The sequence below is a fragment of the Podarcis cretensis genome (genome assembly GCF_951804945.1).
Source record: "Podarcis cretensis genome assembly, chromosome: 1".
NCBI classification, from domain to species: domain Eukaryota; kingdom Metazoa; phylum Chordata; class Lepidosauria; order Squamata; family Lacertidae; genus Podarcis; species Podarcis cretensis.
In genome coordinates, this window is record NC_137170.1 from 39,625,556 (window position 1) to 39,653,551 (window position 27,996).

At 40.2% G+C, this 27,996-nt stretch overlaps 1 protein-coding gene across 2 annotated transcripts in view; it reads left to right on the forward strand.

The window, feature by feature from the left end:
- STXBP6 (syntaxin binding protein 6) overlaps window positions 1–27,996 on the forward strand; it is a 97,120-nt gene that overhangs the window by 57,868 nt on the left and 11,256 nt on the right. For both annotated transcript variants that reach the window (XM_079955573.1, XM_079955574.1), the window contains exons 3-4: window positions 11,211–11,341; window positions 13,613–13,778. In XM_079955573.1, the coding sequence (XP_079811699.1) occupies window positions 11,211–11,341; window positions 13,613–13,778 (297 nt within the window). The remainder of the gene's footprint in view (window positions 1–11,210; window positions 11,342–13,612; window positions 13,779–27,996) is intronic.

Below are 27,996 nucleotides of genomic sequence, written 5' to 3' on the forward strand. Positions count from 1 at the left end.
GTGTTTCTAACCTCAGGCTAGCCTTATATCTCAAACCTGAGCATGCTTATCTCAGGATTGAACAACATCAAAAACTCTAAAATTGAGCTGAATATATTGCCCAGGAGTTGTTGCATTTAAATATAATTATGATATGGTATCACCTCATGTTGTCTAATGAGTGTAAGCACAGCTGAGGATTCTTTGTGCAAAATAAAAACGATCCCAGAATCTGAAAACACACAGATGCAGAAACCTATTTCAGTAGCTTGGATTGAAGTAAAATAGGAAGGTGAACAGGAGAGCTGTGGCATGGATGAAGGGAAGGAGACAGAATGCTCACTTCCTGACTATATGAAGGCTACTTTCTGATTTCTGATCTTCACTTTGTTATACATGCAGTTTCGTCCTTTCTCCAAACGGATGGTGGCGAAGTACGGGGGGCGGGGCGGGGTGGAGAGGGTTGAGCTTTGCAAGCAAGAAGTCTCAGATTAAATCATTGCTGTCTCCAAGTAGGGCTGGGAAAGACCTCCCCAAAACCCCCAGAGAACTGCTGCCAATCATTATTGACAAAATTGAGCTAGATGCACCAATGATCTGTATTGGTACAAGACAACTACCTGTGTTCTGTGGGTTATTTTACTCTCCCCATCCACCCTGAAAGAGAGTGATTAGGCCAAGTCACAGGAGTGAGCTTTATTATTGAAGGGTGTGTGGGAGGACATGTCAACAATTGTTTCCCTCGTCCAGCTCAAGAGACACTGTCTGCTACACCAGGGGCGGGCATATCCCAGGCTTGTGAAAGAGACTTCTGCCCCATGATCCTGAGGGAACCAGAGCCTCATGGAAAAAACATTCAATTAGAAGGAAGAATTATGAATTCATGGGTTTGTTTTGAGTACCAACTGAGCTCACAGTCCTTCCACACAAAAGCCCATTCCTGGGCACGTGTGTTTGTCATCTTGTTCCAGATTGCCCAGAGATCTACTGGTAGATCCAGATATAATAAATTAATTTCCACCTCTTAGGTCTTCCCACACCTGTGCTATAGTACAGCCCACCATTGCTCAAACTTTTCCACAGCTGTGAGAGGAAATGTTTTGTCGTCTTTTTTTTTTTTTTTTTAAAGCTGACATTTCTCAGAATGGCAAATTCTGTAGACTTTGGATAAGAAAGAGAGAGAGAGAGAGGGAGAGAGAGACACAGTACTACCTCACTCAGTACATAATTAACTTATGGAAGTCACTAATCTGAATGATGATAGCTTTAAAAAGCTTTAAAGGGGGAAGGGGAATCATGGAGAGATGGGTATCTAATTGGCTATTGATCATGATGGTTATGTGAAATCTCCGTATAAAGAAGCAGCATACAGTGGTGCCCCGCAAGACGAACGCCTCGCAAGACGGAAAACCCGCTAGATGAAAGGGTTTTCCGTTTTGGAGGCGCTTCGCTAAACGAATTTCTCTATGGGGTTGCTTCGCAAGACGAAAAAATCTTGCGAGTTCCCGTGGTTTTTTTCCGCTCCCCCCCCTTTCCTAAGCCGCTAAGCCGCTTATCAGCTGTTCCGCTGATAAGCCGCTTAACAGCTTATCGCTAAAAGCCGCTAAACCGCTAATAGCGCTAATCCGCTAAGCTGTCAATGGGCTTGCTTCGCAAGACGAAAAAACCACTAGACGAAGAGAATCGCGGAACGGATTCTATTCGTCTTGCGAGGCATCACTGTTCCACAAAATACCAGTTTACCACAAAACATGTTTCAACCCTCCTCCTTGGCTTCCCTGAGGCATCTGATTGGCTTCTGTGGGAAGTAGGTTTCTGGGTTAGGTAGTCTGATCCAGCAGGGCTTTTAAATTGTTTTAATCTGTGTGCAGTGACATCTCCCAATTCATTACTCCTGTTCTTGTAATGAGAGGTTCTGATTATAATTTGGAGAACGTGACTAAAGTGTTTGGCCAATGCTGACATGTCTTGCATTGGTGGCTGCATTGCATTACTTGAACATTCTCTCTTGTGCCTGACGTGTGTTTCCATAGGCATAAATCATAGATCATAAAAGCACTGTAATTTTCTGAGAGTATTATGAATCATATATATATATATATATATATATATATATATATATATATATATATATTCCTTTTAGGGAACTTGGTTATGTTTAAATTCACAAACACAGCATAACAGGGGTGAGGAACTTGTGGTCCTCCAAATGTTATTGGATTCCAAGTACTATCCATCCCAGCCCAGTATGGCCAATGGTCAGAGACTTCTTAAGGACTATTGGTTCCCCACTATGGTACTAGAGAGAATGTTGGTTTTGCCCTTTACATTTGAAAACACCCAAATGCCATGTGTTTAGTTGATGGAAACAAGCCAGTGTTCAAAACTCCCATTGTTTTAGACGCATTTTGTGACAGGGAATTTCATTGGTGCAAGCAGTTTCTGGGCGCAATAGTGCACCTAAGATTTCTGATTAAAGCTGCAGAGTGGAAGGAAAGGACAACCTATTTCTGCCTCCCCACTTCCAGCTACTCTCTGAAGACTGGAAAAGAGACCCTCTTAAGAATATTGGGGGGGGGGCAAGGGAAGGACTAAATGAACATAATATTTTAGCTGCAGCTCATTCATTTTCAGCTTTGTATTCTTGTTATAAAAAAGGTGCGCGTAGACATTCTGTTGTTGCTCCCACAACCTAGGTGTATGGTGCCATTTAGCTCCTAGCTTTAGTTTCTCAGTTTCTAACGGTGAAACAAGCAAAGAGCTCTGGCACAGACACCAAAACAGAGCAACAGCTGCAGAGAATGCAGCATGGAAACATGTCTTGGAGATTACAGATTTGTTCTAATGTCGTTCATCTAGAAAGCTGTGAATGTGGGAACTAAAATGTGACACATAGATACCAGAAAAGCTACATGTGGAGTGTCAGGGCATAGAAAGATTAACAGGGATGTTTGTTTTCAGCTGTACCGTAGAGAAGGGATGTGGAAAGAAAAATACTAAGGTGTTTTGGCAAATGTTCTCTATATATGTTGTCACATCTGTGACTGGAATTTCCTCTATTCTCCAACCTACTCCATGGAACTGCATTGCATTCTTCTTTACCTCTTCTCACTCTGCTCCTAAATAAATATCAGCCACTGCTCTGTGTGTGGGATGGCTGGCGTTTGTGGATGCTAAATTCAGTCATTTTGCAGTATGTGCTAGAGTTTGGGTAGGTTTTATCATTCGCTGTGGGACTGAGGATGTGTTGGATTTTAAATCCATTGCTTCTTTTGCATGGCTGAAATGTTTTGCCTGAGTTGAACTTTAGGAATGTGTGGAATTTTGGGGTGGGACTCGGAAGTTACTGGTTACAAGGTGGCTTCATTATTTATTTCTTCCTTATGCAAGCACTTGGCAGTCATTTCCACCCTCATTAGCACAGCGTAAAACAGCATTTTCTCCTCATGAAGCATGATGAGTAAAAATATTTGCCACATCTTCTGTTTGACATTTTTCATAATGTCTAGTCCTACCTCTGCAACAGAATGGCATCCTGATCTTAAACCACACCTACCAAGATGCTAGGTAAATAACCTTTAAGGTAGGGAGTCTGAAAGAGCCAGAGCCCACCTCCCTGTGATATTTCAATTCCTTCCCCTGACTTTCCATCTCTTATTTGAAAATATTACACTAGTGAAGCACTCCCTCCCCATTTTTAAAAAGTTTTTTTTTGCCTACTCCAATCAGCTACAGCAAGAAAATCTTCAGCATTGCTCACAAACATTTCTCTTCTACCTCAAGTCCGTGCAAATTATGGTTTCCCCCCATTATTAAGACCTCAGAAAACCAGGGTGGGCGAAGAGACAGCCCCCCCCCACCACCCTTCACAATTTTACTGGCTGTTCAAAATCTGTAAAAGAAAGATACTGAGTTTATAGGTTTGACAGTTTCTAATAAATATCATCACACAGAAAATTAATATAGACTTAGGAACTGATATTCAAACCTTAAACTTCAGTTGGCCTGGGGGGGGGGAATGGAATTGGGGCAGTTAAGCTATTAATTATGTGGCTGATATTATTAGCACAACTTGTTTTCTTAGATGTAAAGGCAAAGGTACCCCTGCCCGTACGGGCCAGTCTTGCCAGACTCTAGGCTTGTGTGCTCATCTCACTCTATAGGCCGGGAGCCAGCGCTGTCCGCAGACACTTCTGGGTCACGTGGCCAGCGTGACAAGCTGCATCTGGCGAGCCAGCGCAGCACACGGAACGCCGTTTACCTTCCCGCTGGTAAGCGGTCCCTATTTATCTACTTGCACCCGGGGGTGCTTTCGAGCTGCTAGGTTGGCAGGCGCTGGGACCGAACGACGGGAGCGCACCCCGCGGCGGGGATTCGAACCGTCGACCATGCGATTGGCAAGTCCTAGGCGCTGAGGTTTTACCCACAGCGCCACCCGTGTCCCGGGTCCCTTAGATGTAGCCCCTTTCAAAGCACACATAAATAAAATTGAGATACATTATAGGATTCTTGCTTGAGGTGAACCCAGGCTGTGGTATTGCTCACTCTGTACTGAGGAGCCTCCCAATTTTACACTGCAAATAGGGCAATATACCCCGATTTTCCAATCATATATCTGTCAGGGAGGGGACAATTCAGAATATTCGGAAAGTTGTGTCTCTCCTCCACTGGAGCAGAAGAACCCCACTCATCTGCTTTTCAACTACTGTCTAGCAAAAATATATTCCTAATCTCTGCGAGTAAATCTGAATGGTCAATTGCATTTGTCTCTTCCTCATCCATTCACATGATTTATCATCCCTTGATACTGCTGTCAGCAACAATATAACAGAAGCGCTTCTTTGAGGTTGGTAGATTATCTGAATTCAGTAGATATAGTCAATACTGGCATCAAACACCTAATAGAATTTTGAGATTTCAAAATGTCGCCCCATTTTGTTGCAGGGAGTTTCACCTATACATAAGGCATGCTAGTTCTCATATTTTTGTTTTAAAGATTTCTGTTGCATATTGGCTCAATTTTTGGCATCATGTTTAAACCACGGGTTAGCAGAACATGCACAAACAGCAAGGACTGGCAGTGCGCCCTGGACTTGTGTGCTCTTCCCCTCTCTGGGTGGAGAACTTCAACAACTTCTCATTTTGCTTTCTCAGAAACATCGTCTTCTCTGGGCCAGGGATCATGTTATGACGTGATTTGAAGTTGGCTTGTTTTGAAACTGACTGCAATTAGTTAAAAACAAGTAAACCTCTTTTCTCAGCACAACAAACAAAGAGGAATTATGTTGCTTTTAAGTACTGGTGCAAAATGGAGTATTGTAACTATCATTTAGAAAACTGAAGTTTTAAAATTACCAACACCGAGAGAGAGAGAGAGAGAGAGAGAGAGAGAGAGAGAGAGAGAGAGAGAGAGAGAGAAGTCTCTGGGTGGTACAGTGGTACCTCGGGTTACAGACACTTCAGGTTACAGACGCTTCAGGTTCCAGACTCTGCTAACCCAGAAATAGTACCTCAGGTTAAGAACTTTGCTTCAGGATGAGAACAGAACAAATTAAGTTCTTAACCCGAGGTACCACTGTTGGGGTCAGAAGAGACTTATTTAAATTAATGTTTCTAACTTTGCCATGTTCATTAATTTCAGTTGATCTACTCTTGAGTAAAACTTAGCTGAATATCCTCCTCTGTCATCCCTGCATGACAGATTTGTCATATGGTTTCTGAAATTTGCTAACAGGCACAGACATCGATTAACAAATTATGACTAGTTTGTTAAACTAACAGGTGGTTGCAGTTGCCACTGATCCTCCTCTGAGTTTCTGTGGCAAAAACAAAGTGTGCAAGGGGAAAGCAAAGAGTCATATTTATGCTGCACATCATAGTATGCAAGTAATGTGGTCAGATGACAAAAGCAGGTTGGGTTGTTCATGAGTACCACAGGGAGGTGTCTTCAGAGGCAAAGCAACATTCATGTACAGATATGATACCTATTCCATGAACTTATAGTAATACATTTAAAGGGCCAAGCTAGTAATGTCCAAAAAACACCAGTGAAGGATGCTAATTTGGACTGATGGAAGGAAGTTAATCCTTCCACCCTGTGCAATTCAGTTTCCTAGGCCAAATTGCTTTGGGGACTTGGCATATGAATAAAGTTCAGTTTCTTCCCACCCCATCCCAAATAAGATGGCCTCTTCATAATCTGTGCCCCACTATATTTGGGGACATGAATCATTAAATTCTAATATCAAGATTAATTTGGCTCCAAGTTTTGTCAGACAGAACAAGTGGAACCTGCAGCAAAATGTTGCAGCATGCAGTACTCTGGTCCCAGGCTCCATTCTATTCCCCCTGCCCAATGGTTTCGTACTCTCACGCACACTCCAGTGGCAGCCATGGCCACTAAGCATGCACAGTCCTCGTTTGACTGTTTCTGGAGTTAGGTCCCCCCCCCCATTAGTTTTTGTTTGTTTGTTGCTTCTGCAAATGCAGGAGTACCTGCCGGTACCTGCCTTGTCTGTGAATAGTGCTGTTTGGCCACATCAAGATCAAAGGCTCAGAGAAAGGACTCCCTATTACAGTGGTACCTCGGTTTAAGAACAGCCCTGTTTACGAACGATTCAGTTTGCAAAACCGGAAGTAGTGTCCTGGTTTGTGAACTTTACCTCAATGTCAGAACAGAAGCCGAACGGTAGATGGGCACCAGCGGTGGAAGGCCTCATTAGGGAAAGCATGCTTTGGTTTAAGAATGGTTTCGGTTTAAGAAAAGATTAAGTTTGTAAACCGAGGTACCACTGTATAGCATGGTATTTTTCTGAAACTGATGTAGAACTACAGAAAGTGCCCCCTCTAGTGATCAGTGAATATCGCATTTGCAAGCAGTGCCTTTTACATAAACTATGGAAAAGAAGGTTTCGTGCTTTTTTTAATCTAACAGATATTTGGGGATATTTTGTTTGAACTTGCTTATAAATGAAGTCATTAATCAGAGGCCTTACTTCACCACATGACTCCATCCTTATGATTGCATTGTCTAGAAACTGAATCTGAAACCGACAACAGGGAGTTGCTGTGTCTATTTCTTACTACAGCTACTGACATTCCAAGATACAGGTGGCCTAGTCACAGTAATGCATTATAATACAACTTAGAAGTTGCACAATCTACTTTAAATCTTTCTGTGTATGACTTGCATGAACTGATGTAAAAGCTTTCTTTTATCTTTAAGCAACCAAGTAGTGGGCTGATTTCTTTGTACACATGGAAAATGGAATACAGACATAACTGCAGTCTTGATGTTTCACCCCCAGTGGGGAAGTTTCCCTCATTTCACAGTTCAACCGAAAAGTCTTTTGGCAGCTAAAATGTAAACAATTGTGTAGTAATCATTTCCTTCTTATAAGAGTTCTGAGACATCAAACACTTAATTCTATGCATCAGTTCACATTTTGATGCCTTCAGCAGTTTATAAATATATAGATGGCTTTTCCAGAGAAGCAATCAAGCTGTTTGTCAAAAGATTTCTGATTACCAAAAGAATTTTACAGTTCGACTTTGCTGGCTGTTTAATTTTCAACCATCTTTGTATTTGAACTTCTCGGCATTGGCTTGAATCCAAAGAACACATGGGCTAGTTTGCCACTCGCAACGAAGCCTTTTGACTTGTGTGCCTTCAGAGAGCAGGCCCCAAGCTACTCCGCAAACTGAAAAATAGTTTGTGATATGTAACAGGGAGGCTGCTAATAAAAGTCAAAAATCCAAGTTGTTGGATGGCATCAAAAGTAGCTCTTTACCTTTTGTCAAGGTAAAATTTAGTATTAATTTTATTAAAATTATATAAATTTAATGAAAGTATATTTGGATATCAGCCACAATTTCTGCTTCATTTTAAAAGTGAGAATGTCAAATTTGGTATATGATACATTGCTAAAGCTTTAGAAATATATTAAGAAACCTGTAGATAAAAATAAGAATATGAAGCACTTCCAGGTGTGTTTGTTTATTTTAATTGGCTTCACTGTGGGAATAAAGTCTGTCAGGCGATTGTTCTGTCAGCGCAAGCTTTTTGATTTGCCAGGTCGAATGATCTCTCCTCTTACTCCTCCCCCCCCCCCCCAATCTTGCTATTCTGGAAGGCTTCTCCTGAACCTGTCCCCGTCACCTGAGCCAATTTGGGGGAGGTGCAGGGCAGAGAAGAGGGAGGGAAATCTCTGTTGCACAAGCAGAAGTCCTTGCACAGGGCTTTTGCTGATGGGTAAATCCCATCTGTGTAGTTTCTGCCCATCTCACGACAGATTCATAAGTTGAGCAAGGCTTGCTACGCACCTGAGATACATTGGGGCAGCAACTAAGCATCAGAGAAGATAATCCAAGTCATTCCCAAAGAACACTTTCTTTCATCCTGATTTCAGGGATGGTTTCTGAACATGACAATATATTGAACTTCTTAAGAACGGTGAAAAGCTCCTCCAGTGCCTTTGGGAAAGTGTCTTTTCTCATTTCTTGCCCAAATCAGGCAGTGTTAAATCAGTCTAAAATATATTTCTTCTGCTCAATATGAAGATCCAATTACTTGTGTGTTAATAAAACCTAACCTTGTGTTTAAACCGCTGATGATGTCTAGCTGTTACAAGTGTTCTGGGAAGAAACTTTCAGAATTGTACACTTCAAGCAGTTTATATTCTCTCTTAATACATGCAAACATGTAGGACCCTGATTTCTTGCAGGCATGTCCTACCCACTGAATAATGAATATGATCACCCCTACTGATTGATTTCAATCTTGAGCATGTTTTCATTTTTCTTTATTAATTCATTTAGAAGATAATCCCAAATATGGAGTTACGCTTGGCTGTTCACTGCTGGCTATCTACTTCCAGAAATAGATATCCAGCAATATAGTTTTGTATAAATTATTCTTGATAAATAGAAAGCAATACAACTGACAAAGATAGCTATCTGTTAAATGGAACAAAGTAATCTGATAACCATATCAGAAGGACAAAATGTCTAGTGAGATTGCAATCTTCAGTTCCTACTCAGCTGCACCAGCAAAGACATTTTTTTTAATAACCTGATACCAATCTGAAGCCAGCTTCTAATGTGCATAAACTTTTTTGTTCTACCAAATAATTAATATAGACCTAATCCCTCTTATCTGATTGATGTTGGAGCAGTAAAATGGTGATTACTCAGTGCCTTATTACTGACCTGCATTTAAATTGCTTTGATAAGCATACTTTGATCAAAGAATAGAGACTTGGGATTTTGAGTGTATTTAAAAACTAGCATACTTTAAAGTATGACTATTATTTTAGTGTGCTACTGGTATTCTTACAGGGTTTGTTCTAAAAATAATAATTAAAATCGATTTGCATGCAAAGATGTTCATGTGCTGCTTTGAAACATAACATATGAAAACAAAAAGCACAGTAAGTCAATTGCAGTATTTCTGTTGCTATTACATGCACGGGGGAAATATTTGTATATCGAGAAAACGAGTACCTAACAGGAGTATAGTGAAAGTCCAGCAACATTAAATAATCAAGCTGTTTCATATCAGTACTAAAAGCATAGCCATTCAAACAGTCCAGCAATTTAATGGCATTTAGTAGGATAGATAATAAAGGATTTAATCAAGTACTAATCCACCCTACAGACAAATTAAATTGGTGCATAATATTTTAGATTCAGTGAGGAAAGTGTATGTAAATCAAATTACACCCAAGTACTCTTCTGGAGCATAATATGTTGATAGACCAGGTCACTATCATATTGTTTTGTTTTATGTTTATTAAGCAAATGGCTTGTAAAGGGTTCTTCAAAATATACATGATTTTCCTGAAGAAAACAGATCATGATCATTGAGTCATAATGAAGTAGACTCAGTTTTCTGCACTGCCTTTCCTCATTTATACAAGGCAGCTTAAAAAAACAACAGCTTCATGCAGAAAAGGTCAAGCAATGGGCAGTATCCATCAAAGTAGTTCCATTAGCAAAAGGATTTCTAGCTGTGCAACAGAACAATCCCCTCTTTCCTCTCCCTGCATGCCCCCTAAATGCATTCTGGGGTTCCCGCCAACCCTCTGGAGCAGATTTAGAGAAGGCCTGGGAGACCCATGGGGAGAGGAGAGAGAATGCAAACTCCTTTACACAAATGGAAATCCTTGCAATAACAGAATTACTCATTGGAAACCAACCAATAAAAGCCAGCCACAAATGTTTTATTTTTTTCTTTAAAAAAAAACTGCACCATAAATCAGAATTAAAAATCAGACTACATAGCCAGGGAGACATGCAATAAATCCAACCTCTAAAGGAGGGATGTGGGAACCTCAGGCCCATGTATATCTCAAGGTCAAAGATGAATTGAATTAGCCAGCAATTGCAAAATAAAATATCACATGGGACAAGAACATTCAAAATTATTTTGAAGAAACTGCAGCAGTATATTCATTATATTGTCATTAAAATTGTGAGCCTTTCATCTTATCTGTAAGTGCTGTATATACTACTTTTCTTAAGACATTAAAAGGTTTATACTCCTTTTTGACAATGCCATTCCCTGTGAGAAATGAAACAACAAAAAATAAAAATAATGCATGCACCACACACACACACCTTTTGCATGAATATACATTTCAGTATAAGTGTCGAAAGCAACATTTCCTTATTTGAAAAGCTGTTTGTTGCTGAAGAAACAAAAGTACGCATTTGAAATATCCTCTTCCATGTGCAAAAATACTCGTGAACAGTCTCAAACCTCTTTGGATCCAGTCATGGTAAATGCATCGGGTTGTTGGGGCCTTCTCTGATGCATCAGAGCAGTGTGAGCAAACTGGATTTTGTACTTGCAATACACCCACAAACTCAAGTCTAGTGCAGGTAGTGTGGTACCCTGGCTGCGGGTGATGGGAGTTATAGTCCAAACATCAGGAGGGCACCAGGTTGAAGAAGTCTCTGCTGGAAGTAGGATTAGGCTTTTTGTAGGAGAATAACCACACTGCTTGCTGTTCAGCGGCCAGGACTCTGGTTACTTTATTTTGAAGTTGCCTAAAATAGGTTGAGGTCATTCTTGCAACAGGGGTGTGAGGAACAGGAATCTAGGTTTAAATATGTTGAGGCACGCTTGTCATGATTTATTGGAAACTGTCAGGTCTGTAAACAAGCTTGTTTGCAGTGATAGAAACCCTTCTGTATGCTTAAACATGGATTTCTTTGTGTTATGTGTACAGTGACAAACAAGAAACCTGCACAGGCATCTATTACAAAAGTCAAACAGTTTGGAGGTTCCACATCTTTTGTCCGAAGGTCGCAGTGGACGCTTGAACAACTTCGCCAGGTTAACGGAATAGACCCTCATAAGGTGAGTAGTGACTCGTTCCCATTTAGTGATATTCTGTTTGTGTGATGCTTCATATCTTTTATTCTCCCTGTTTTCCAAAAGAAAAATTCACCCATTTGATTTTTTTTAAAAAAGAAAACCATGTCTTGTCTTGGATGCTTTTTAAGTGCAGCCGTTTAGGACCTTAGGTTCACCTCTGCTATTTTAGGAAAAAGAAGTGTTTGGAATCCCAGTGTGTGTGAATGAACTTATCCTTACCTTGTAGGCTTTCATGTTCTCTGCTGCTGCTAACTTCTGCTGCTGCTAATAATCTGAACCACTATTTTGCCCCAGTGTTGCATTGGGAATTTAATTCATATATCCAGGCAAGAAAACTTGTCCTCTTAACTAAACATATATCTTTATGGTAAATAATGCTAGAAGCAGTCCAAAATAATTAAAAACTATAGATTTCAGCAAGGTGTACCATTTTTAACCCTCATTCTTCCTGCTGTCTCTTTTCTTTGTACAGTGGTACCTTGGTTTACAACCATAATCCGTTCTGGAGGTCCGTTTGTAAACCAAAAAAGGTTGTAACCCAAGGTGCACTTTCGCCAATGGGGCCTCCAAAAATTTTTTGTTTGTAATCCCAAAAAAGGTTGCAAACCAGGACACGCACTTCCGGGTTTGACATGTTTGTAATCCAAAACGTATGCAAACCAAGACGTATGCAAACCAAGGTACCACTGTACATGGGAGACAAAATGATGTCTGACTCCATGCGTACTAGAGAGTGATGATCCTGCTGATAGCATGCTAGAGGCACAGATAGGACCATCTACCTGCTGCTTCAAAGCAGCACTGGCCCAGTGTGGCACCTGATGATGGATCACGCTACTGTAGCTTGACAAATGGCCATCTCAGAACCAGATTGATTCAGTGACCTAGATTGCATGCAGCATTCAACCACAGTTCAAAACAGGAATAGTCAATGTTGTACCCTCCAGGTGTTGTCGGATTTCAGTCCCCATCATCCCTTGCCATTGGCCATGCTCGCTGGGGCTGACAGGAATTGTACTCCAGTAACATCTAGAAGGCACCACATTGGGTACCTCTGATTTAGAATTACAGTGGTGCCTCGCAAGACGAAAAGAATCCGTTCTGCGATTCTCTTCGTCTAGCGTTTTTTTTGTCTTGCGAAGCAAGCCCATTGACGTCTTAGCGGATTAGCGTTATTAGCGGCTTTTAGCGGCTTTTAGCAGCTTATCAGCTTAGCGGATAAGCAGATAAGCGGCTTAGCGGCTTAGAAAAAGGGGGGGAAAGGGAAAAAAAGTCGGAAAAACTCGCAAGACATTTCGTCTTGCGAAGCAAGCCCATAGGGAAATTTGTTTTGCGAAGCACCTCCAAAACGGAAAACCCTTTCGTCTAGCGGGTTTTCCGTCTTGCGAGGCACCACTGTAATTGTTTTTCTTTCCTCCATGGCTGACAGTGCCATGTGAGGGAAGGAGGAAAGAAACAACAATTTTATTTGCCTTGATGTGTGATCCTGGAATCCTGGTTTGCTTCTGGCTAAGGTTCGTTCTTGGCTTTAGCATTCATGACTTGTTTGGAGAAAACAAACGACAAGTCAGGTTTACACTCTAAATCAAACTCTGGCTCATTTCACCCCCTGTACAGTGGTACCTCGGGTTACAGACACTTCAGGTTACGTGTTTTCGGGTTGCGCACCACACCGAACCCGGAAGTACCGGAACGGGTTACTTCCGGGTTTTGGTGCATGCGAAGGAGCGCCAAATCGCGACCCGCATATGCGCAGACGTGACACTGCGAGTTGAGAACGTGCCTCCCGCACGGATAACGTTCGCAACCCAAGGTTCCACTGTACATCACAATCAAGAGTAGGGAAAGAGCAAAGCACTTGTGAGCATTATTTTTATTCCATACAATTTATATACCATTTTATTGTTAAACTGTGGTTTAATCAGGGGTTTGTTGTTTTTTTTCAAAATATGGCTTAACTGTAGATGTGAACTGGTGTTTGACTCTTCATATTAAATGGGAGTGGAGTTAGCCAGGTTAAACAACCTCATGACATCTGTTGCTGAATTTCCTTTAGCAATTTTGATGACTTTTGTAGTAGTTCTAGTCATGATATTCTACATTATAATATGGAATTGCATACATGACATACATTTTCAAAAGTTGCAAGAAGTTGGGCTATATAAAATCAGTGTACATTTTCTTTAACATTTTCTTTGGGTTTTTTTAAAAAATATATCATTTCTCCTGTAATTCTAATATTATTCCTTCTAGGATTCCCCAGAATTTGATTTACTATTTGAAAATGCTTTTGACCAATGGGTAGCAAGCACAGCCTCTGAAAAATGTACATTCTTTCAAATTCTCCATCATACCTGTCAGCGGTACCTTACAGACAAAAAGCCAGAATTTATTAATTGCCAGTCTAAAATTATTGGAGGTAAGTCTTTGTGTTTTGATTTGAATGGGTGGCTCAGCTCATTTCAGATCATTATACTAATGAATTCTTCTAATGTGTTATGCCTAAAAATCTGCAGTGGCTGAGGCAATCCATCTGGGTTTCAGTGATAGTTGTAAATATAGCCATTTACATGAAATTATCAAAATCTGAACCAAATAAAAGCTTTTATAAATTGATCTGATGGGTCTTAAGCCTAGATTTCCCAGATTTCTAGCTACTTGCATGTAGTATCTCTTGTTTCAAAACTGCAATTTACCTTGGAAGAAATATTTCCTATATAATTATTTCTTTCCTGGCTTTAATCTGTGGTGCTTTAGTGCATGAGGATACTGCCTCCAGTTCGTGTCTTACTTCTTCCAGATATTGATTTAAAAGGCTGAAAATTTAATTCCTTTCTCTGCTGATTTTGTTCTTTCCCATTTAGCAAACATTGATTTTGCCAGTGTTTCTTAAAGAGCTAAATTAGAATACGTGTTGTCGAACAATAGCCACTTTCATTTATGCACTGCTTTATTATGCCAAAACATCTTCGTTTATGTACCAGCCTTATTGATGTCAGCAGAGCATGCAAGTGCAGCCGTGCATGTTGTTGCTTCAGATAACAGAAATCTGTGTGTTACTCTCCCAGGGTTTGTGATAGATGTGTTCCAATATCTTCTGGTTGTTTCCAATGAAATCCCTTGTAGTCAGATTTGCTAGCTGTTAACTGATTGAATTGGCCATTGAAGTCTTTAAAGCAGCTGGAGAAAAACATGCCATGCATAAGCTTCTGCACCAAGTTTACTTTTTATTTGCTATCTCCTGGTCACCAAAGAGAATCTGGCAGCACAATTCAAAACTGCTCCAGAGCTGCTTGTCATTTAAGATCAACTGAACTTCAGAGATCCAAAATGACATACAGTCATAACTCGGGTTGAAGTAGCTTCAGGTTGAGCGTTTTCAGGTTGCGTTCCGGCAACCTGGAAGCAACAGAACGGGTTACTTTGGGGTTTCGCCGCATGCGCAGACGCTCAAAATGACATCACGTGCATGCGCAGAAGCGGCGACATGCACAGACACGGGTTGTGTTCTGCTCAAGATGCAAATGGGGCTCCGGAACGGATCCTGTTCGCATCCAGAGGTACCACTGTACTTGGTAATGCATTATATAGTTTAATTTTTCTTGTTGAAGGTATGGTGGTAAAGAAAGATGTAAATTGACTAAGTAAATTTTATGTGAAAATAGTTTTGGAAAACTGCTATAATGGAGTATATGGAAACTCAGCTAGGGGGATTCGAGGAAGTCATTTAACAATGTTAACAAAAGTGGAATCATTATAGCAAGGATAAATGTTTGTTTGCTTGCTTTTGATGTTTTTTGTTTGTTATAAATTGGAAAACTAATAAAAAAAAAATGGGGAAAAAAGGTACAGTGGTACCTCGGTTTTCAAATGCCTCCATAGTCGAACATTTTGGAACTTGAACAACGAAAACCCGGAAGTAAATGTCTCTGCTTTTGAACGTGCCTCCAAAGTCGAACAGGAAACGTGGCTTCCGTTTTGAGGCTTCCACTTTCAGTGTTCAGTTTTCGAACGTTTCAGTACTTGAACGGATTACATTCAAGAACCGAGGTACCACTGTATTATCAATAGGAAATGCTTCTTTAAATCCATGTGACCAGAAAAATTAGGAATATTTGGTGGTGGTGGTACTGCTATGGTTAGCCTATTATTCATGGTCATTTTTGTACTCAAGTTCTCTGTTAAAGAACTTCTTAATGCTTATCTCTAGAATTGTGGGAAGCAAAGGGAATGGATGATTGGATTGAATAATACTAAATAATTGGCTTCCTGGGTTTCACTTGATGCCAACTATCCAGAGCAAGTACTAGATCCTACCAGAGGTCTAGTGCCCTTCATGCCTTCTTCCTTGCTCAAGTGAAAGGCCATGGGCACAAATACACGCTGGAGCTTCAAACACGAGGAAGTAGCATTGGCATCTACGTTGAGAAATTAGCCTTTAGTGACATCATTCTGGAGCAGGATCTTTTGTGCCTCCTCATTTCCTCTTAACAATGCTTTTGGCATGTAACATAATATGGGCAATATCAGTTCCAGAACTGCGATGCATACTTCTTAAACATGGTCTTTTGTTCTTTTCCATAATATTACATTAGATTAAGTGGAAAGTTGATAAAGAAATGGGAGGGAATGGTAATAAATGGGTGATAAAAGGGGTGGTAGAATGTGCAGGGAGGTTTTGGCTTTATTTTTATATTTTGATGTCAGAAATTATGTTGAAAGCTGAGGCACAGGGATTTGCCCTTTAACTTGTACTGAGAAGACAGAATTCATTCAGTTTTTCTGCTCTCTATAGTATCCTCCTCTAGCACATAGCTGAGTCCCTTATCATCCAGAGTTCCAGCTGCTTCCCTAGCCAGTAGGTGATGTGATGGACAGACCTGGGGGTCATCCTCCTGGAGACCCTGTAGCCAATCATGGCAGAGTGGTAAAACAACAAATCAGGAATGGGTAGAGAGTAAAAAGGTAGAATTTGACAGTTTAAAGGGCCAATGGTGCCTGGTTAGAGAAGCAGCTGGGAGGTTAGAGGTTTGTTAGATTTAACTCAGGAAAGGAAGAGATCCTTGAATGGGGCTAGAGATAGGGGTTTTTTTAGCAAGAATTTGATTTATTAGAAATAAGTAAAGTTCTTAATTGCATCTGTATAACTAAGTACTGTACTAGCAAAACCACTAAGCTTTGTCCCTCATAGAGTGAGTACTTTACAGTTTTGTTCCCATCATGCCCTCATCTTTATTTTTCCCCCAGTTCAGGAAATAAATGGTCATAGGACACCCACAACAATAAGAGTCCTTGTTGCTGAATTGTAGTAAACAGTTCCACAGGCACAGAATCTCTTAATTTAGATTTGTTTCTGATAGGGATTGTCTTAAATTTAAACCATTCAGGCCCAGTAACGTAACCTCGCTCCCTCCTTTACTAAGGGAGCTTGCCACAGTTAGCCTTCTTGATTTTAGCAATGTGCTCCTCAAATGCTTTTTTAGTGTCCCTTATTGTATGATTGCACATATTTTGCCTAGAAATGGTATGCATGTGCAGTTAGATTGTTTTTAAATTAGGAAATGAGAAGGCAGTCTTTTTATTTAATCAGCCATTACCTGGTGTGTAGACCTTTGGAAACCATCCCGGTGCACATATTGATTTACTGAGTGGCCCTGGCAAAGCCACAGTTTGTCATCCTCTACTCACTATCTGCAATAGGGATGTTATGACTTATGATATAAAGCACTTGACAAATTGAAGTGCTATATAAATCCCTAAATAGATAGACCATTAAGTTGTGAGCATTGCAGGCTCAGGAGGCCCTGCCAAGACATCTCTCATGGCACCAACAAGATAAGATTTCACAGACTTTGCTTACAATTGTTTGGTGCTCAAAAGCAACATTTTCTGGTTTAGGAAATTTCTGTAGTAAAGCAGCTATTTTCTTCCTCCTTTTGACTTGAGGATTGGTGTTGAAGAAGGTGCATATCTGCTTGAAATGCAGTAGCCTTTAAAAATGTGACTTTTCCTCTGCAACGGAGCATTGATTATTAAATAAAAGAGCAAAATTGTTATCTGCCCATATTGTTGTAGATGGTTGCTTAGCTGTCAAGAAAAAAAATCATCCTAGTTTTGAACTTTGCCTAAAATGTTGGAAATTGTGCTAAGGGAGTTGCTGCAAAATAGAAATTAAAATTTATTTGAAGTATGTCGAATAATGGTGCTATCCAGTAGATCCACTTAAGTATTGATTCCAGTGGGTCTAGCCTGAGTACGATGTAGTTGGATATCTCTCATCATGGATTTCTGACACCAACATTGTGGCTTCCCTCTTGCTGCTTCCATTTTAGGGCACCGTGAAACTGGATAACATTGGTGATTATTCTCAAGGTGGATATGGATTGCTGTTAAAGCAATACCTTTGCTGGTTGCTGTTCAGGATATTTTTCTCTTGGCACATCTACCATATAAGTAGTTGGTGAGAATACAGCAAGACAGGAAAGTTAGCAGCAAGGCCCACATATATCACACCAGACTCTAAACTGAAGTACTGCTTTTTCATTATTTGCAGTATTTCATCCCATAGTAGTTTCAGGTTACTTATTCCTATCTGAGTACATTCCTGCCATCATTTTTAACTCAGAAATGAGCAAATCATTAAGCTTTTGCACGTCTTTGAAGAAAAAAAATGCAGTTATGGACTATTACAGTCATGGTTATTTAAGCTAAAAGCATGACACTAGTGTTGATTACTTGATTGTTATTTTTGTAACGTTCTGGCTAACTTTAGGTCAAATGGTGTAATCAATCATTTTACATTACTTCTGTTCTAAGAAAGCTGATATCTGTGCTATATTCTTAGAAGCTGATTTATTGTGGAAGGATGTTATAGCTCATTTGAGGAGACTGCCATTAAATCGTAGATGGTAAGAAAGGTTCTCATTCTACAATATTTTCGCCAGTAACTTAAAGTTTTATGTGCTGCTATTTCAGCATTATTTTGCATAGCTTTCCCTAAGGTCCATAAGCTGATATTAAAACTGGCACAGCATTGCTAGTAATTTTCCTCTCGTAGAGGAGGGTTTTATATCCAAAATACACTATCAACATATTCTGCGATGAATCCCTCAAATTTGGAAAGGCCACTGTTACAGTCTGTAATGAAAGTCAAGAGCCTTTAATTCTTTCTGAACTGATGTCCTTGTTCTGCAGTAAAATATCTACTTTTAATTATTACTTTGGGCCCTCAGGTTCTGAACATAACAAATCCCCCGATGTTTCCAAAATGTACATTTCCCTAGAAAGCACCCAAAGCAACAATCCTATGTGTTTATAGGCAGATGTAAATCCAATTTAGTTCAATGAAGCTTATTCGCAAGGTGTTGTATCCCACAAAGCTCTACTCAAAGTAAGGTAAAGGTAAAGGTACCCCTGCCCGTACGGGCCAGTCTTGACAGACTCTGGGGTTGTGCGCCCATCTCACTTAAGAGGCCAGGGGCCAGCGCTGTCCGGAGACACTTCCGGGTCACGTGGCCAGCGTGACATCGCTGCTCTGGCCAGAGCCGCACACGGAAACGCCGTTTACCTTCCCGCTGGTAAGCGGTCCCTATTTATCTACTTGCACCCGGAGGTGCTTTCGAACTGCTAGGTTGGCAGGCGCTGGGACCGAGCAGCGGGAGCGCACCCCGCCGCAGGGATTCGAACCGCCGACCTTTCAATCGGCAAGCCCTAGGCGCTGAGGCTTTAACCCACAGCGCCACCTGCGTCCCATATCTACTCAAAGTAGACCCATTGAAATCAATGCACCTTATCCATGTCTATTAATTTCAGTAGGTCTACTCTGAGAATAGCTAACGTTTGATATAAGTGAAGGTCCCTTTCCTGAATAACTTACAGCTGTTGCCAGATCAACGTAAATCACATTGGGCAGTTCTGGAGTGCAAATTTATTTCCCTGAACTGGTTCTTTTTTTCTCTCCTTCAGCGTACGTTGCAACAAATTGCTTGTTGAATACAGGTGGTTTTGGGGGTGGAAAACAGAATGTGGATTAACACCCACCTTCCAGCTTCATGACCTTGATTCAGATCAGGGACCCTGTGACTGCTGTTCATTAAAAAAATAGAGAAATCCCAATCAGAAGTTGTGTGGAGTTTGACCCAATTTCCTATTTACACTTGGATTGTTTCAGTAAAGGTAGCTAGCATGTGAGCTCCTGAAGAACACAGTTGCTGACATCTGCAGGCAAAGACTAGGACTGCAAAGTTTTTTAAAGGAAGGCGTGTAGAAAAGTGAGAGAGCAAAGAACTGGGAGGTGTGGTAATTGGGATTCAGCAGTGGGCTGCTCACTCTGCTTCCTGCTCCCAGGAGAACATCAGTTTTCCTACTAAATTGCAAGAACTCACTGGCTCAGACTCTGAGAATTGAAAAAGCACACCTACCTTTGCTTCCTGTAACCTTTTTATCCTGGACAGCTGGCTGGAGTTACTAATGGATTATCCAATTCTATTTCCTTGGAGGATATTTTGCCACTGTGATAGTTAATGAGTCATTTGCTTTTCACCAGCCAAGTATTGGCTTAGATTAGCAAAGCATCCTATAAATAGCCCACAGGGTGATGCTGGTAGTTTCACAAAACACATTTTTAAAAAAATCCATTTGGATTTTAGATTCATTCGAACTTTCAAAAGTGCATACACACACGTTTGTTTGTTTTTTTAATTTTTTAAAAAGAGCAGAAATTTTATTCTGCTAATCTTACATGAGTCTTGGTGTGCTCTGATCCAGGCAGACCAACATGCAAAGAAACTGAAAGCAGATCTTGAAGTTCTCATTCCATTCATGTGATAGAAGCAGAGTGAGACTTACTGCAGCTCCTCCCAATTTGTTCTAGTTTAATGTGACATGAAGCCATGGGAATTACCGGTAACTCTCTTAGGATTGGTTTACTGGGTGAGAAGTGGTATAAAGACCCGTAAAATCTGCCCTAACGTTTACTTCCACTGGAACATGCTGTTTCCACTGTAAGTAACCTAATACAGTATGTTTGTGTTTGATAGTGATAACTACCATGTTATAAATGAGGAGGTTGAATGTTTCAGTAGGCATATAATTCCATCTAGGATTCAATGTAGCCTGGCATCTTATTTAAAGGGATTTTTGCCTATGCATTCAGCATTATTAATTTTATAATGAATGATTTTAGAGTGTTGCTTGTGCTGTACTTTTGTACTGTTTTATTGTTGTTAGCCGCCCTGAGCCCGGCTTCGGCTGGGGAGGGCGGGATATAAATAAAAATTATTATTATTATTATTATTATTATTATTATTATTATTATTATTACAGTATTATTATTGGCAGTTTTCCTGGCTGGTATTCATCTACACTAACTTGCTGTACCAATAAGGCAGTGCAATATTTGTGCAGCATGATAAATGCCTGCATGTGTCACAGTGGATACCGTCTTTAGAGGAAACATCTCCTGCTTTGGACACTTGCTTGAATTGCCACATCACTTGTAGAAGAGGCATTCCCCAAACTGACGAATTCATTATCTGCTGACCTTTACAAAGTATTGCCTGAAACAGCCTGTTTTGCACTGCTTCACTGCAGGGCTACAAATACATTAAAACATAGAGATATAGATATTCATGTCCGTGTTAACATCCCTTGTTTTTGTAAGTTCTGAGTCATCCCCCACTGTTGGCAAAAGGGGCAAAATATCTCACAGGAGAGCTGTCTATACAGAAACAGTTTCTCAGCAAAATTCGCTTTCATGTTCATTGTAAAACTACCCTATCCTCTGATATTCAAGGAGGTTAAAGTGTTCATATAGCACTGCTACTTTAATTCAGACATTTGAGAAGCTTAGCTGATGAGGGTCAAGGCGATTTCCCCAAAGGAATGGGTATGTTATTTTCAACTTAGTTTGCTCTGGCAGATGCTAAGCAACACATCCCACTGAAGTTTCCTTGTTAGAAGCTGAAATTTTTGCATGTCAGAGTTCATAAGCTTCATTGCTCTTAGTAGCACAGAAAAGCACCTTGTTAGAAAGTGGTTAGGCAGTTTACCATGTTTTTGGTTTTCTTCCACGTACTAACTTAACCAAAACAAATAATCTAAATATAGCTGTTGCCTCATTGTTAGAGCTAAGAAGTGCTATCAGTTGCCATATTGTGGACATGTTTGTATGGAGTCGTTGGAAACCAAAACAGGTGGAGACAGGAGCATGGCCACACCCCCAAATCTCAGAAACAATATGGGGCCAAGGACTGCACATACGGTACATGCTAATCTGGTAACCTGTGCCTTCATTATGTCAATTCAGGCATTGCCTTTCCTGGTTAAACAAATACCTGTGGGCAGGAGAGCAGATAGAAGCATGCTGGCTTAGTCCTGGCTCTGTTGCCCTCCATGTTTTCAAAGACGTCTGTCTGCAATGGGGGAAGCCTTTTGTACTCATGGAGATTTCTCATGTGATTTTCCATGAACTCTGATTTTCCAGAATTCTGAGCAGGACCTTTTTTTAAGCCGGAACTAAACAGAACTTAGTTCCCCACACCTCCCAGGAGGGCTCCATCAGTATCCATCCCATCAGTAGATGTCTGAATAGGGATATTGGAATGAATGTTTCTACTGTGTAAATGCTACGAGCACGAAGTGACAGGTTAGAAAATAAATAGTGTTTCAACCTCTCGTGAATTTTTGACCAGGAATGCTCTGTGAAGTTTATCACCGGGGCAAATATTAAAGCACTGGCATGAAATGAGAGTGCAGGTCTTGGTTGGATGATGGTATTATTTGGGTTCATGATATGGTTGTTGTTGTTGTTTTATGCCCCACCCATCTGTTCAGTCTGTCATTTCAACTTGTTGGCCTCCTTTGTTTATTTTGCCTAATTGGTTTTGGATATGGGGAATTTGTGTGTTTTTATTCATAAGAAAAGTTACATGTTCTTTCTCCAGGAAGGTGAGGAGACAAACTTAGAAAATACTGAAATGTTGAAGTAATGTCTTCATTTATCTAATGGCCACAGGTCTATGCAGAGTGCAGTCCTTTGTTTGCCTTCATAAGTGGGTACAAACACCCATTTCTCTGATTAAGGAGCTATCTGTTAGGATTTATTCATATGGACTTTATTCAATTTTTATTCAACTTAGTCTTGTAAAACTTTCATCTGTGAGGAATACATTCAACCTTGTGTTTTATCGTATTTTGTTCCTTCAATGCTATTGCTGCATCTTTCTTTAACCTTATTCAGATTTCTTCAGTAAAGGTTTTAAAGCTCTTATTATTATTGTCTCTGTCCTTCATTGATTCAGTCCTCTTTAGTATCTTTTTCACTGTAGTTTAGATAGCTATTGGCAATAGCCTGAACTCAGAACCATTCTTACTGTGTCCTTTTGAAGATCATAGGACTGTTTACAATATAAAAACACAAAAATGCATAGCATACGAAAGAGAAAGGGGGGAAAGACACATACACTGCAAATTTTTCAGAGCTATTACTGATAAAGCTGTCCTGAATACCGTATTTTTCCTTCTATAACACGCAGATTTTTTCCCCTAAAAATGAAGGGGAAATGTCTGTGCGTGTTATTGGGCGAATGTGTGGTCCCTGGAGCCAATTGGTGCGAGGGGAGGCAAAAAAAAGCAGGCAAAAATCAAACCGCGCGTCTCCTAGAAGGGAAACTTGAAAAGAGGAAGCGGCTGCTTTCCGGCATTCTGCCTCAGGGTCTTACTGCCCACCCACCTCTGTTTCCTTGCTGTGTTTGCTCAAACGGAACAAAGAGCAGGGAAAGCCCCTCCCCTCCAGGCAAGCAGAGGGGAAAGCTGAAAACATGCAGGAGGAGAGAGAGAGAGAGAGAGAGAGAGAGAGAGAGAGAGAGAGAAAGAGAGAGCGAGCGAGCTGGCTGGCTTGGGTGGGTAGGTGAGGGAAAACTTTTGCCTTCCTTTCCTCCCTACCCCTCTCCTGCATTCTTAGCCAGCTGCTTCTCTGCACACCCCTCTCCTGCTCCTTGTCCCTTCTGTGTTTTTCCTTCCCTCCCCACTTAAAATGTGGTTAAAAAGCATGGATCCACATGGATCCTCAGGATCTTTGCATTGGGTCAGCCCAAATTCACCATCAGATCACATAGCATGTCCATGGCTACAGCCTGCCCCCCAAAAATCACGCACCCACTGTTGCCTGGGGCTGCAATGGTGCAAAAATGTGGTTAAAAAGCATGGATCCACATGGATCCTAAGGATCTTTGCATTGGGTCAGCCCAAATTCACCATCAGATCACATAGCATGTCCATAGCTACAGCCTGCCCCCCAAAAATCACGCACCCACTGTTGCCTGGGGCTGCAATGGTGCAAAAACGTGGTTAAAAAGCATGGATCTACATGGATCCTCAGGATCTTTGCATTGGGTCAGCCCAAATTCACCATCAGATCACATAACATGTCCATGGCTACAGCCTGCCCCCCAAAAACCACGCACCCACTGTTGCCTGGGGCTGCAATGGTGCAAAAACGTGGTTAAAAAGCATGGATCTACATGGATCCTCAGGATCTTTGCATTCAGTCACCCCAAATTCACCATCAGATCACATAGCATGTCCATGGTTACAGCCTGCCCCCCAAAAATCACACACCCACTGTTGCCTGGGGCTGCAATGGTGCAAAAACGTGGTTACAAAGCATGGATCCACAGGGATTCTCAGGATTTTTGCATTGGGTCACCCCAAATTCACCATCAGATCACATGTCTGTGGCCACAGCATGAAGCACAAAAATGATACATCCACTGTTTCATTCAGAATGTTTTTTCCCTTGTTTTCCTCCTCTAAAAACGATGTGCCTGTTATGGTCAGGTGCGTGTTATAGAGCGAAAAATACGGTAATTGGTTTCTATTAGTTTGTTCCGATTATTTGTTGACCAGGTCTTTATTTTGACAATAAATGATCTAGGAGTCAGAATTCTAATATTTGAATTGTTAACCACATCACGAAAATGCCCAGGCAATACCTTTGGTGCTTAGAATATTAGTAATTACTTTCTGGAAATGGACACCACTGTGATGTCCACTTATAAACGTAAGAAACCTTTAGTGATTATTATTACTATGAAAACATGGTTTGTAAATCTGTTTCATTATTTCAGTCCCTGTTGATGAGAGAAACATGGCATAGCTAGTGAAATGCCATCTTGGGCATATGTGTTGGGTGTGTTGCTCTCATCCTCTCCAGCCCAATCTCCAAGGCTTAGGCTCATTGTGAGAGGCAGGTGTCCACTTTTTGCAGGTCCTCTCTAAACTGCCTGATCAGCTGAGTGAGCCTTTGTTGTCTGGTTGACTCATGTAGGACTCAGACCTGAGTTTAAATGCCTGCTCAAGTACAGATCTGTTAGGTGGCCACTATCACTTGTCATTCAGCTTCTACCTCCAATCTAAAAAAATGGGAATTAACCTGCCTTCCATGATCTACCTTCCTTACAAGTTTGTTGCAAAGGTAAACAAGCTTATAAATGAAAGTCCTATGTTCTCTCTGCATTATTGAGGGGTAATGTTAATTAAATTAATGGTTTAATACTCTAAATGTCATGACGCAGCATTGTAGCAGCTCTTTCCAAGAGTTACTGCCTGCGACATAGTCCCTCCTGAGTTCCACTACAACAAAGACAGAAAGGTGAGACAGCTACAGTGTGGTTTCAGTTGTGCATAATTTTGTGGGAATTGCTGCTGTGCTACATGACTGTTCAGTGCAGGCAATACTGAAGCACCTCTGCTCTTAAATCGTCTCTGAAATGTGTGCAGTGGAGAAAAAGAGAAACCTCCCTGTAGCCTTTCTTGTTTGTACTACTTGGCTTGGGCTATTTGATACCTAGTGCAGAATTAATGAGAGAATGGCGGCACTGTGGAAGACCTGTCAGTTGATTCCACATTATGGAGGGAGAATGAATTAGGAATACAGCCAATGTGTGTTTAAATGGCTGTACTTGAGCATCACTAATCAAATAATAGGGCTGCATATTAGGCCATATTATATGTCCCTATAAATGCATAATTTATTTGTTTACTTATTTAACAAAATTTATGTAACCTTTATTTAACAAAATTAATACACGCAGTGACCGTTTTGCGTGGGAGTTGCATAGTGTGGGTACATGGCTTGGCATTTTTCTGGATATACCCTGGCTGTTAGTTAGACCTTAGCCCTTCCTATCTTGCCAGATAATGCATTTCAGTATACATAGATTAAGTCTGTCTGGTTTTATCACCACTAGTTGGTCAACAGTTCTAATTCTACACCTGCCATATTAACAGATGTGATTTTGTGGAATGATGTCCTGTATAGGAGCCTCGGGATAACCAAACTACTTCAGGATAGCTTAGTCTTATATGATCCACACACAAGGTACAGGCATGTGGTAAAATCAGCATTGGGTAAATAACAAAAAACCATAAACACACTTGGCGCATTGATTAAATAAGTTAAGATTTAATGACACCCTTTCATGTTTCTCCTTGCTGCCTTTCAGTCTGTACTCACAGTTCTGTCTGTTAAGGACATTATCTGACTGTTAGCGACTATTAGATGCATGTTACCAGATATATAAATGAATAGCTAGGATGAAAATAAAATCTATAGCGAGCATTTAAGTTTAGTTAATTGTAACAGCTAAAAAGCAGTGTTAAAAAGCAGTGTATGGTTTGTGTCTGTCAAGCTAATTTCACATTTCATTTAATACGCCATACAATTCCCCCGTTCCACTTAGCTCAGTTAGCATTTATCTCTCAATTCATGTATGTCTCATTGGCTGCTCTCCTGTACACAGCTATACTGCTTAAACCACTCTTAAGTCAATGGGAATCAATCAGCCTAACTGTACACTGGGTTGCCGCTTTCACCTTTATAATATTAAGCTGTTAAGGTTTACCATATGTGCAAAAGAGCCCATAGCATATAGCAAGCACTTTATTTTCCTTAAAAAACACATTTCAGAAGAGTATACACTTGTTTCACCAAGTCTTATATCTCTTTCTGAGCTTAACTATTCTCTTGATGGATTGTGTGCCTTATTGTTCTCGTTTGCATGTAACATTAAGCAATAGTTAATGCTAAGTTATAGTTAATAAACCATCATTAAAACCAAGGTATCTCACACACAGTCACTCAAAGCATGGTTTGTACATCACAGAACAGATTCTTTCTCCTCCACTGTTAGATTTTAACCTGTTCTACACTAGTAGCTTTGGAGCAGTGACAGATCCTTAACCATAGTTAAGAAGAGAGGTCCAAGTTCACACATAATACTAAGCTATGGTTAATGTTAAGAAAAGTTTATAAACCGTGGCTTAATGTTAGATGATCAACTTTAACTTTAGTTAAATAAACCATGGCTTATAAGCTGTAGCTTATTGTAATGTGTGAACATGGTCAGCATTGCTGTTTATTAAACAAAACAGAAGGTTTCATAATATCCTAGTAATAGTAGAATGTGAGAGTTTTAAAATTCATGTAAAAGAACTTAAAAATATGTACACAAGGAAATGATTAATCCAATTTGCATTTTAAAGCAAATAACCTACTGTGATAGACTGTTACATCTGATGATGCATAAACATTAAAATGACTTTGCCAAATACAGGAAGTTTTAATTATGCTTGTGTAGATTCATGCAGATCAGCTTTTTCTTATCTATAGTGCTTATCTTTGTTTAAAAAACTACTTATCTTCTTCTTAGTTAAGAACTATGGTTTGAAGTTACAGTTTGGCCCATCATTAAGTATAACCACAGCACAGAAGATTGATTTGTACAACTCTGTGGGTCTCTTTCCACCCCTTCTGCTTTACCAAATGCATAGCAATATAATGTACATTCTTAATCTAACACCATGTTTTTAGGACTAAATTTGAATTCGATTATATGTAAATGTCTCTATCTGTCCTGATCATCTGTGCTGGATCGAAACTTCATTACATCAAAGTAAGCTATGTCATATCAGTACATGCTACACTGCCTATGAATTTGACACCATTTCCCCTAAAATGTGATTGCTCATCTGCCTTAAGCCATTAGCAGAGTAACTGCAATGTCTTAATATTGTGATTTGAGCTATGCAAGACTATTGAAAATAATTTAAGCCCCTATAGCTAGAACAAACCCTTATTTGACCTACTTGTACTATTTATATGGTGGAGCATATGGCATCTCTACTTCCATTCATAATAATAGTACAACAAGAGCTGCAGCATTTAATCCTATTTTTTTATGCTCATGTTATGATTGCTTTCCTGAATAGTTGCATTTTCAGTCCAGAAATATTAAAAATTTCTCTAACTCTTATCTCCCCAGCAACACAAGTCACAGGAGAGCCATGTGTATCTCCTCATAACTGTAATACTTTCCTTTCCTTTTAATTAGGTGGTGGTGGTGGTCTGTTAGGTTTAGTTGCCAGTGTGTTGTGTTTAGGAAGTATAAAACCAGAAACTATCAGGCTTATACTCTGGCTTATACTTCCTTAAGTGAAACTTATTCTATCATTCATGTTATGCAATCAGTTGATAAAAGATGGGCAGAATTTTGAGACCAGCTGAATATGTGAGCCCTCTTACAGTTAATTAGGTATTTACTAGAGCTGTAAGCTAAGATTTCAAATATTGATTAAAC